General features: G+C 32.3%; 1 protein-coding gene across 3 annotated transcripts in view; it reads left to right on the forward strand.

Annotated features, from left to right (window-relative positions):
- SEMA3C (semaphorin 3C) overlaps positions 1-13108 on the forward strand; it is a 202469-nt gene that overhangs the window by 130747 nt on the left and 58614 nt on the right. For all 3 annotated transcript variants that reach the window (XM_081535619.1, XM_081535622.1, XM_081535620.1), the window contains 5 exons: positions 1335-1425; positions 6114-6233; positions 7626-7768; positions 9218-9332; positions 11891-11960. In XM_081535619.1, the coding sequence (XP_081391745.1) occupies positions 1335-1425; positions 6114-6233; positions 7626-7768; positions 9218-9332; positions 11891-11960 (539 nt within the window). The remainder of the gene's footprint in view (positions 1-1334; positions 1426-6113; positions 6234-7625; positions 7769-9217; positions 9333-11890; positions 11961-13108) is intronic.

Genomic DNA, 13108 nt, shown 5'->3' on the forward strand with positions numbered 1-13108 from the left:
ACAATGTTTTCATCCTTTTATTCCATACTCAAAAATGTTGAGCTTGCATTTTCTTTGGGATAATTTTGGAAAACAGCTTAATAATTAAGGTCTTTCATCATCCAATACAATCTACAATGTGATCATTTTTTCTTTGAATTTTAGTAGTAGCTTTTACTAACTTTATATAAGTAAAAAGATAAATATACCAACAAAATGCTCCCTCTCAGTGAAGCTACACTGCCCATTATGTTTCTAATTGAACCCACTGCCCCCATTCCCTGCTTAAATTTTCTCCTAAGCACTGAGTACCATCTAACATACTCAATATTTTGCATGTTTATTCTTTTTATATTCTATATTTCCATTCTCTATCTTTGGTTTATAAATCTACAGGTAAGAATTTTTGTCTAGTTTGTTTACTCTGTCCCCAATGTTTTGTCAGTGTTGGGCACATAGTAGATGCTTGTTAAATTTTTGTTAAGTAAATGAATGAGTAAATGAAGCATTTTTAACTAAATTATGAATTATTTTGTTAAATCTAGTGCAATGCTTTTTATAAGCACTGGTAACGTAAAAGTGGTAATGTAAAATTTTATATTTAAAAAAGATCTTGATTATTTTGAAATTATCATAATCCTTATACACATTGTTTCTCTGTGAACGGTTTTCTTCTTTTGGCCAATGTTCAACATATCTAGTTCAGGTTTACAATGATCCTTGATTTCCACGTGTTGACTTTTTTTTTTTTAATATAGTTGCTTCACAATGTTAGTTTCTGCTGTACAATAAGTGAATCAGCTATAAGTAGACATACATCCCCTCCCTCTTGGATCTCCCTCCCACTTCACCCCCATCCCACCCAACTAGGTCATCACCGAACACCAAGCTGAGCTTTCTGTGTTTTATAGCAGGTTCTCACTAGCTTTCTCTCTTACATGTGGTAATTTATATATGTCAATCCTAATCTCCCAATTTGTTTCACCCTCCCCTTCCCCCTGTGTCTGCATGCCTGTTCTCTACATCTGCATCTATATTCCTACACTGGAATAGGTTTATCTGTACCATTTTTCTAAGCCAAGTATTTTTTATTGATGTTGATTTGAGAACTTGGTGGATTAACTTTATGGGGAGTGTAATAGGATGAGAACTTGACCTGCTAAGGTTATTATAACTTACAGATGCATTCTTCATATAGGCCAAGAAAACTTTAACATAGTAAAATTGGGAAGGCATAAGCAACCAAGTAGAAGTCGTGTTATTCATGATGATGCTTTGTTTTACTAAAGAACAATTGGTTAACTAAGATAAAGTAATTTATTTTTATTGCATTTTCGATTTTATCTATAATAAAGGACCAAGTTTTCATGATTGACTCCAAGTGTGAATCTGGAAAAGGACGCTGCTCTTTCAACCCCAATGTGAACACAGTGTCTGTTATGATCAGTAAGTGGAAAATAAAAGGGGAGGTTTAAAAAAGGAAATTAAAGAAAATAAATACATTATACCATATGTCCATTTGAATAGTTGTGTGGATGATAGTACATGAGTAAAATAATAGAAAGCAAGTTGTGAGAAAGTCTAATTTCTTATTTCCAAGAATATTCATGAGTAAATGATAGCCATGTGTTTTTTCATCTAATAAGACTACTGTCATTCATAGAGTAAGTCAACCATTTAAAAAGTGTATGTATACATATGTTAATAAATATTGTTGTATGCATACATATATCAATATATATTAGGAAGTAAATTTCAGTGTAGTTGTTATTTTGTGTATTCTCTTTTTCTCATGTTTTAGTTATCTTTTACAAACGATTAAAACTGGTATTTCTTTCATGTGAAGAAATACCAAACTACATATGTTAGCCAAGTACATTCTCTATGAAATGTCTAAAAGTTCCCATACAAAAAAACAGTACTAGTAAAATCACTTTTTTATTTCCTCGTATTTTGTAAATTATATCAGTTAAAAATCAGGCCCAATTGCTCCGTGCTACACACATAAACAAATCAATGTACTTGAGTCTCATCAGTGCCTATCTATAACTCACTTGAAAGACATTCTAAAATATGTCTTAAGACATATTAGAATATGTAATTAAGACACTTCTGGAATACATCTGACTTAACATTAGTTGACTATAAGACAAATCTTAAATTTCAGTATGCCAGTTATATAGTAAAAGCTTTTTCCTTTTTGTTTCTCTATGTTTTGGCAGTGGTAAAATCACATCATTTAACAAAAGAACAGGTGGGAAAATAATTATTGTGTTAAACACACTTTGCTTTGATTCATTTAAAAAGGCAACTCATCTTTCTTTCTCAGATCTGGAAACTAAATTAAGATAAGTACTCCAGCGTTGACTAAAATGTGAACTTGGAAATTATCCAGTAAATTATTTCCATATAGTCATTCAGATTGGTCAGGGAGGAAATGAAAGTGTATCATTAGGACAAAAAATTAGAAAGCTTTGAAACTACAGGATGTCTAATTAAGTCTGATGCAGAGTATTTTCAAATAAGTTTCTAAATATTATTTAATAGAAGCAATGTCTCAGAAAGTATTTGCCTTTAGAAACTATGATTTGTATACTACTAGATAAACATAAAAAGTTTTCACTTATTTCAAGTTAAATGCTGTGAATTTCTAAACTTAGAAATTCAAAATTATTAACACTGATACTAGAATTTTATCTCATCAAGTATTATTTAGAACAAAAAAGAGTTAAAATAAGGCATTATAAATTTTTCTGTTAAACTATGATAAGTCATGTAATAGTTTTGCCCTTAGAGATTTGGATTCATTTACAAAATGAAGATTGTAATTAGTCTTCATTTTTCAAAGACCTGAGACTTTGATTCCTAGGCTCACATTCTTATACTATAACTTTTTAATATTTTGATTAACATGATTTTTACTGTCAAAGAAAATCATTAAACAATTTGCCTAACTTCAGTTCAGTCACTCAGTCGTGTCCGACTCTTTGCGACCCCATGAACTGCAGCACGCCAGGCCTCCACACCCATCACCAACTCCCAGAGTTTACCCAAACCCATGTCCATCGAGTCAGTGATACCATCCAACCATCTCATCCTCTGTCATCCCCTTCTCCTCCTGCTCCCAATCCTTCCCAGCATTAGGGTCTTTTCCAATGAGTCAACTCTTCGCATGAGGTGGCCAAAGTATTGGAGTTTCAGCTTCAACATCAGTCCTTCCAATGAAAACCCAGGATTGATCTCCTTTAGGATGGACTGGTTGGATCTCCTTGCAGTCCAAGGGACTCTCAAGAGTCTTCTCCAACACCACAGTTCAAAAGCATCAATTCTTCGGCACTCAGCTTTCTTCACCGTCCAACTCTCACATCCATACATGACCACTGGAGAAACCATAGCCTTGACTAGACGGACCTTGTTTGGCAAAGTAATATCTCTGCTTTGAAATATGCTATCTAGGTTGGTCATAACTTTCCTTCCAAGGGGTAAGCGTCTTTTAATTTCATGGCTGCAATCACCATCTGCAGTGATTTTGGAGCCCAGAAAAATAAAGTCTGACACTGTTTCCACTGTTTCCCCATCTATTTCCCATGAAGCGCTGGGACCAGATGCCAAGATCTTAGTTTTCTGAACGATGAGCTTTAAGCCAACTTTTTCACTCACCTAGCTGAAACTAAAAAGAGCATGAAGTTTTATAACCTTGTATTTATCATTTTATTTATTCCATTGATTATCTCTGTAATATTATCTCTAATATTTCATTTGTGTAGTCATCTCACTTTGCCATTTGATGTTTTATCATTTCTGTTCAATCGCAATGCACTATATAACTTGGTTAAAATATTAAAGTGCCAAGAAATGTTGAGAATTAGAAGAATTTAAAATTTCACAATATAGCATGGCATCTGGCCCAACGCACTGGCGTTCTTTTGCTATTTTTAGTAATTGTTGTAGCACATCGAAGTCAGATGACATCTGTTATTAAGGAACCTATCCAAAACCTCTTGAGATATGTTTTAGTCAGTGGAAGTACAACTGGAAAACAAAATATTTTTGGATTAAAGTTCAAAAGGAGCAAGTTTATCTTCGCATAAACCCTACAATGAAATTCTGAAAAAAAAAGTTCTATTCTTGAACAAAATTATTTCCAAAGTGACGTTAATTAACTATTTCTTACACAAAATTAAGCAGAAACTTTATTATTCTTAACTTACTGTTAAAATGACTGAGAATTTATGACAGGAAATGAAGCCAATTAACCATCTAACTCTTTTTAAATAATCTTATCATTTTTATTTCTTTATTTTTAATTTATTTTTAATTGGAGGAAAATTGCTTTACAATGTTGTATTGGTTTCTGCCATACAACACAGATCAGCCATCTAATTCTTTTGTAATGTTTATTGTTTAGTCAGTTAGTCATGTCCGACTCTTTTGTGACCCATTGATTGTAGCCCTTGAGGCTCCTCTGTCAATGGAATTTCCCACACAAGAATACTATTGTAGGTTGCCATTTCCTTTTCCAGGAAATCTTCCCAACCCAGGGATCAAACCGAATTCTCCTGCATTGGCAGGTGGATTCTTTACCACTGAGCCACCAGGGAAGCCCTTTGTTTAAGACATAACTAAAAAAGTGGTATGCAGCGGGATTAGAATCAGTCCTCTCCACAATAAACCATCCTCTGAGTGTCCTTTTTTTTCTTCCCGTAAACGGATATGAGATTATAATTCAGAACTGTGCTAATAAATCTATTGAATATCAGAAATGTATAACCTACTCTTTGGGGGCATAACTGGGTATAACAAAGCTGTGAAATAGTTAATTGCAAAGTTATCTCAATTTAACAGTCATTGTATCTACAGAATACTTGCAGAGATGCTTCACAAAATTGTAAAGAAACTTAATTGCTCAAAATCCTTTCATATACCTTTTTTTGTTGTCTTCCTATAATCTGTTCCCATGGACTTCAGCTCTCTACTAGGAAGCAGAAAAGGCAGCACAATGCCTGACATACCCACTTGCTAACTGGTAGGGGTGCAGTTTGTGACCTGGTGAGCACATATTGACAACATTCCATTGTTCATTCTATCCTGATCCAACCGGTATTGCTTATTACTAAACAGTGAGCTTAGAATGCTTTAAAATGTTTCAGTTCTGTCAAAATGACCACAATCTGAAGTAGCCAAGGGAGTAATTCTAGAACATTAGATGCCTGGTAGGTCAGTGGGCCAAACCTGATAAACTTTATTATTTTTTCAACTTAACTATTGTTTTGTACAAAAAAGTCACACATACCAATTTGCTATTTACTCTCCTTGCTAGACTAAAAATTAATGTAGATCTTAACAAAGAAGGAAAATGTCGGATGTTATGCACGTACAGATTAAGATATCTTATTTTTGTCAATAAAAATGATAAATTAATTTAATCTTAAAATATCTTTTTCCTTGTCTTTAAATTTTATATTATATTAGTTAATATGTGAAACTATAGATGGCTTATTAACATTGTATTATATTATTAACATAATGTTAATATGTTATATGTTACAGTTGATAAAGTAGCACTTTGTTTACTTTATAGAATCCTTCTAGCATCAAAGAACAAAACGTATACTTTTAATGATGAAATTATGTTAATCATAGAGTTTTTAATACACAGCAAGTATTGTCTGATCATAATCCAGTTCCCATAGAAGATTGAGATTAAGGGTGCTAAATGACTTATCCCTAATTTCCAGTTTGTTAATTCCTGCCAGAATTGGAAATCAAGTTTTCTGATTCTTAGGGTATATTTTTACTTATTAAACAAGTAATAAGTAAGTCATTTCTTTATTTTTATTCCTATATTATTTGTGCCATTTCTGATACACACTATATGAACATAGGTATTTAGTGTAGCTAAGTCAGGCAGAGGAATTTTATCTCTATATAGGAAATGTTGTTTTGGTCATTATATATGAGACCAGATTAAACTTTATCCAATTTTTTTTATTTGGTGCACAATGGAAAGCAATTAGCAACTTAAACCCTTAAACACTCTGTAACATATGTCATGATCTAATAAGCAGATTTTAAAAATACCCTTTAAAACATTTGATTTGCTTTTAATTTTGTTGACATTTGCTTTTTCATAGATGAAGAGCTTTTCTCTGGAATGTATATAGATTTCATGGGGACAGATGCAGCTATTTTTCGAAGTTTAACCAAGAGGAATGCAGTCAGAACTGATCAACACAATTCCAAATGGCTAAGTGGTAAAATAACAGTTTATCCATTTGTTGAGAATCAGACTTTAAACTACTTTGTTTAATTTCATAATGAAAATTACATTAAAATTGTTAAAAAAATTATGAGTAACAACAGTTTTGTACTGTGTGATTTTAAATATTTAGGCTAAATAAATGAATGAAATGATCCGTGTTTCATATTATAACTCTTTATCAACAATTATAGAATTATCATAGGATAGATCAATAATAAAATGGCAGTGATATTCATCATATGTGCCTATAGGCAAGAATCTTCTCCAGTTGTTTAATTGTAACATATTACAATGAAGTGTCATTTATTCATTTGGTCTGCTTGTATATTTTAATGCCAAATCTAAAATTTTTCCTAAATTTATGACAGATATAATGAGTAGGGCTTATTTAGAAACTCTTCCTAATTGTTTTATGCTTAGATTCTAAAGCTATAAAGGTGGCATATATTATTTTTTTCACAAATTGACCAATACTTTGTGGAAACCATAAATATGATAATTTTATTATATTCAGTATTCAGATGTTTCTAATTTTGGGAGTCACATGGAATTCACATGATGAAAAGTGCTCATTTGACTTTAATGTAAAATTCCAAAAAGTTGCTATTGTTTAGAGGAGGAAGGAACTGCTAAGTTCTTTGTCGTTTCACCCTGGGTATGGTTTAAACTGTCCTTAAATTTGGCAATTCATTCAGCATTGCACAGTTAAGCATGAATCGCTATAGTTGAGCATACTATTTCATGATAGACCAGCATAAGAAAGCATTGATTGTCCATTTACTTCTTCAAATTTTTCCTGCAGTACATCTGGAAATAGAGTATTCTAAAGGTTGTTTTGTTCTTGAAATAAGGAATCCTTCTATGTCTTCAAATGACTGCATTTTTTGTCTTGAAAAGTTTCTCCTTCATTTCATATGCTGTATTTTAAGAAAAATGTGTTTTTCAGATCTTGGACTCTACACTCTTCATTCTGCTTCGGTGAATTTTAATTTATATGCACTAGATTGAAAGCCACACATTTAAAAACAAACTTTTTTTTCTGTAAAATGGCTATCAGATCCCATGGGAAATAGCTAGTAGAAAACTTCAATTTTTTAAAACTCATCAAGGCACAAATTTTGCAATTACTGTACTTTCAGAATGTATTGCAAACAGAGGAAAATAGTTTAAGCTGTAATGTTATAGCTGTACTTTGTGGCACTTGACATTCAAAATCCAGTATGTTTAGTGAATATAATTACTTGCTTTTAGACTTTTTGCCTATGAATGTTGAATTGTTCCTTTATACCAAAGATGGAGAAAGCATATGCCTGTGGTCTACATGGATGGAGAGTAGAAGGGTTTTCATCATGACTATAAATATCATCTTTGTATTCTTTTCTAGAACCTATGTTTGTGGATGCACATGTCATACCAGATGGCACTGATCCAAACGATGCTAAGGTGTATTTCTTCTTCAAAGAGAAACTGACTGACAATAGCAGAAGCACAAAACAGATTCATTCCATGATTGCTAGAATATGTCCTGTAAGTATTAAAGTTGTTCTAATTTGAAGAAAGACTAGGAAATTCATATTTTATAAACACAGTTTCTTTTTCCAAAAGTTTATCTTCCTACTTTTTACTATCTACTATTATCAATTAATAAAATATTAAAAGGATACATTTAGACTTAAATTTTTTTCACATTAGTCATATGAGATAAGCATACTATTTCAGTAAAAAAAATCAATCCAAGGAAATAGCTTGGTCATGGTTTTATAAAAATAAGCAGTTTTTATTAATTTTGCTTTCACATTTAATGTATTAGTATTAAAAACAAATTGCTAAATTGTATACTATAGAAACAAATACAGCAGTTCTTCTGAATACAGCAAAACAACAGTAAAAGACAAATATTGAGGAATTGTCTACAATAGTGAAATTAAGAAATACTTAGTTAAAATACAGTTCTGATTACAAACAGTGATCAAAATGTTCTTGTTAATCAACAGTAAGTATACATATTGTTGTTGCTGTTTAGTTGCTAAGTCATGTCCAACTCTTTTGCGACCCTGTGGACTATAGCCAGCCTCCTCTGTACATGGAATTTCTCAGGCAAGAATACTAGAGTGGGTAGCCATTCCCTTCTAGAGGGGATCTTCCCCACCCAGGGATGAAACCCTCGTCTCCTGCGTTGGCAGACAGGTTCTCTACCATTGAAGTACCTGGGAAGCCCATGACTCAAAAAAACTCATGATGTCTTCTCACATAGGAGTATTACAGGCTTGCCCTGGTGTATTTATGATTAGAATCTTTTGTACACAAGCATTTCTTAAAGCATTTAATGTTTAAATAGTATAATTTAAAGTGCTGCAATATTCCACTGATTGTGGAGCTCATCTGCTTCTCAGTCATTCGGAACAAGGCGGTAAGACCATCTGCTGAGATAAAAGGCTTCAGGGTGTACAAAAAAAAAAAAATGTTATCAATAGAGACTATTTGTGAATGATCCAAATACCATTTTCTCTGCCCTAACCAGAGAAATATCCATATAAATCATCTGATTAGAAATACTAAGAATTAAATAATAATGCAGAGAAATGAAGGCAGGAAAATAGAAGTACTGGGAACTACTTGGCATAAGTATAAACCCACTCTCCTACCACTGTAGAATCTGCAAGATTCTCTGTATACATTAATTTATGTTTGTGTTGAAGACAGTGAGATATTTAGAAAGCTTTGAGGTATATGTGTTTATTCAATTCATTTTGATACATTTTCAGTTGAACTGAAAATAGAAGAATAACAGTATAACTATTTTTTAAAAAATACTACATATCTTGACTATTCCTCTTTATTGATATGCAGATTTGGTTAACATTTTCATCTTTCAGATTATAACAAATCTCCAAATAATAAGAATCCATATTAAGTTTTAAATACATTTCAATGTTTATTTAAGCAGTCTGAAATATGTTTTCAAAATGATTTCAGAATGACACTGGTGGGCTGCGTAGCCTTGTCAACAAGTGGACTACTTTCTTAAAAGCGAGGCTGGTGTGCTCAGTAACTGATGAAGATGGCCCAGAGACACACTTTGATGAATTAGGTACATAAATATGAGATTTAAAAATGCTTTTGAAAGAGAGTTTGTAAAGTTTACAACTATGAATTAATGATCTGAGTACTACTGGTGAATTTCCTGAAGTATTTTTTAAATCTTTCTTGCCCCTAAGTGTACTGCTGAAACATAGTTCATTGAATCCACCATGATATATAGATCAGTGTGTTCTGTACGTGTGTTTGTATATGTGTCATAGAGACCAACAGAGAGAAGTACTTGTATAATTTATACATAAGTAATAATATGCTTGTGCTTTTTTAAAATGGTAGTGTATCTCATATATGTTTGAATTCTGATATTCTAGCTTAAAATCAATTTACATGAAAATATAGCTATACATTTTTACTACATTTAATGAAGATAATTAAAGGTTAGATAGAGAAATGTCAGAGTAGAAATTAGACTTATGCTGCAGTTTTAGTTCTTCTTGGTGACCCTGGGACTAAATATTCTCAGCATGTGAGACATGAGAAGGGTTATACATTCCAAGTCAAATAAGGACTGACAATCTGATTCCTTTCTACCAAGGAACAGTTCTCTTTTTAGCCAGAATAACTTGGTACATATCATAGTATCATGTTTATCAAGTTATGTTTAGAAATGATTTTTATTTTGCTTTAATTCATCAAAATATGAAATGGTCACTAATCTCAAATATTGAAGCAGGTGATGAGGTAAGTAATAAAAAGGTGTTATAATATGATCCTGTTGTTGTTTAGTCACTAAGTCATGTCCAGCTCTTTGCTACTTCATGGACTGCAGCACACCGGGCTCCTCTGCCCTCCCCTGTCTCCCGGAGTTTGCTCAAATTCATGTGTACATATGGTTCTAGCAGTTACAACAACTGAAATAGACATTGGGTCTCCTGAAAAGCCATTGTGTTGATTATAGAAACACAAGTTTCTACTTCAGTTTTTCTAGAAAAAAAGTTTTAAGTATGATTTTGTGTTATAACCTAGTCACTATTTGCTCCAGAATTCTTTACAAGTATTGCTTATTTATGTTTCAGTGACTTGGAATGTTTCAGTCTCTCCTTATTTTAGGGAGAGCTGGACAGTGCCAGCCTTTGTTTACATATAGAAAGACTAGTGGTTACTACTTTATTACTTAAGATGTCCTAAACTTATTGTGAATAAAAATACATCTTTCTTTGTATTGGTCAGCAAGAATGTTATTTGCAAAAAGGTCCCTAAATGCAGATATTTCTTGTATTTATAACAATTGGTTATTATTGAGATTTGCTATCAGAAATCTATTCCCAGGTTCTGTCATTTATGGCGCCTGCACCTCACCATCTGTAGTTTTTCTTTTTGCCTCCATACAGTTTAAAATGCTTATAGCAATTTTGACTGAAAGACAAAAGGTCTTACTTTATAAAGTCACTGTGAAAAACTTTTCTTCCATGTTCAAATTCTAACCCTAGGTTAAAAAGAAATTGAGATTTGTAATAATTTTTAAATTAAAAAAGTAGTGTTTTATCTTTAAAGGATATTTAGAAATTTCAGGAAAAAAAGAAGAAACATAAAAATTTCTATAGTTTTGTCAACCAGAAATACTCACTGGTCATCTTCTTGTATTCTGATGTAGAGTTTAAAGGTTTACATGGTTATAGTTCATATTAAATACTATTATGTCTCTTCTACTTAATATTATTTTATTAACATGTTTTCCATAAGATAATAGTCCTCAAAATTCTTTTAGTGTTTATACAAAAAACTAAGATCATGGCATACAGTCCCATCCCTTCATGGCAAATAGATGGGGAAACAGTGGAAATGGTGACAGACTTTATTTTTTTAGGCTCCAAAATCACTGCAGATGGTGACTGCAGCCATGAAATTAAAAGACGCTTGCTCCTTGGAAGAAAAGCTATGACCAACCTAGACAGCGTATTAAAAAGCAGAAACATTCCTTTGCCCGCAAAGGTGCATCTAGTCAAAGCTATGGTTTTTCCAATAGTCATGTATGGATGTGAGAGTCGGACTATAAAGAAAGCTGAGTGCTAAAGAATTAATGGTTTTCAACTGTGGTGTTGGGGAAGACTCTTGAGGGTCCCTTGGACTACAAGAAGATCAAACAAGTCAATCCTAAAGGAAGTCAGTCCTGAATATTCACTGGAAGGATGGATACTGAAGCTGAAACTCCAATACTTTGGCCACCTGATGCGAAGAGCTGACTCATTTGAAAAGACCCTGATACTGGGAAAGATTGAAGGCAGGAGGAGAAGGTGACAACAGAGAAGATGGTTGGATGACATCACTGACTCAGTGGACATGAATTTGAGTAAGGTCTGGGAGTTGGTGATGGACAAGGAAGCCTGGTGTGCTGCAGTCCATGGGATCGCAAAGAGTCAGACCTGACTGAGCAACTGAACTGAATATTTTATTTATTTTACCAAGTGCTTATCATTTAGTTCCTGTCAAATTATAATGATGCTACAGAAATATCTTTCTGAATAATACTTTTCATAGTTGAAATTGTTCTCTTAGGGTAAATTTTTTAAATGTTTGGAAACTTTAAAAAATTTTATTTCCCTCTTACAGAGGATGTGTTTCTGCTGGAAATGGATAACCCAAGGACAACACTGGTGTATGGCATTTTTACAACATCAAGGTAATTATTAAACAAATAAATTGTATGAGTTAAACAATAAGTTTTATGGAGTAATAGTAATTATAAAAACATTGTTTCAACTCTTTAATTTTACGTAGCACCTAGGAGGCAACTCTCTCAGTTTTGAAATAGTTTTGTATGGAGTATTTGTAATAATTATATACTTTTTCCTCAAAGAAAGGAAAATATGAGCTACAATGCAGGGATAATGTATATAAGTTATATTGTTTTAAGGAAATAACTTGAAGACTCATGATGCAAATAGAACTATTGGCATTTCTATTATAATTTTTATTTCAGGAGCAATCTAAAGTGATAACTATCAATACACTGAAACAGTTTTCATCTTCCATGTGACAGTATTTCATGCTTTTGAAAATAGCTTTGTGTACTAATATATCAGAAATGCCCAATCTCAGTTATCACAGATTTCAAGACTGTCCAGCATATTCTCATCCTTTCCTGTATGTATTCCTGTGTGCTATTTTATACCAGGAATATTAACCAGCATTCAGTACAATACTCCATTTGTCATATGACCAATTTAGAATGTACTTTTCATTAGACAATCAACTACAAAATGAAAATCTAAACATTTTACTGTTCTTCTCCAGTGGAGGAAACATGGTAAAATTTTTGGCTTTAATGAACCATTCAAAATAAAATTGATTATAAATCATATTTACTTTGCCCTATAAGATATCTAAAAACATGTCCTTTGGGGTGAGTTTAAAAGGGAAAAAAATTAACAGGAAAAAAAAAATTCTTAATTTAAATCCCAAAGAATTGAACAAAGCAAAAGAACTAAATTCTTAAGAAAAAAAATATTTGTATCAAAAAAATTATTTCCCAACACCAATAACTTTAACAGGGAAAAATTTTAATTGTCATTTCTGACTATTGATTCTAATGATTAATAATATATCTTGGTTCTTTCAATGGGCACATAAGTTTCCCATTAGGCATCTAATTTAAGAAAAATATGTGACTCAGAAAAATGTTGGTTTCAGTGCATCTGCCCAATGACAATGGAAGTAGTTTTCAGTAAGGATACAAATAAATTTTATGAGTTTTTCTGACTTAAGGTAATTTAATGAAACTTTTTTGAATCCTGTTGTTTTCTTCTGTGACTAACAGGGAACATTTTC

This window comes from Giraffa tippelskirchi, chromosome 10 (genome assembly GCF_054371585.1).
Source record: "Giraffa tippelskirchi isolate mGirTip1 chromosome 10, T2T-mGirTip1v1.2.pri, whole genome shotgun sequence".
NCBI classification, from domain to species: Eukaryota; Metazoa; Chordata; class Mammalia; order Artiodactyla; family Giraffidae; genus Giraffa; species Giraffa tippelskirchi.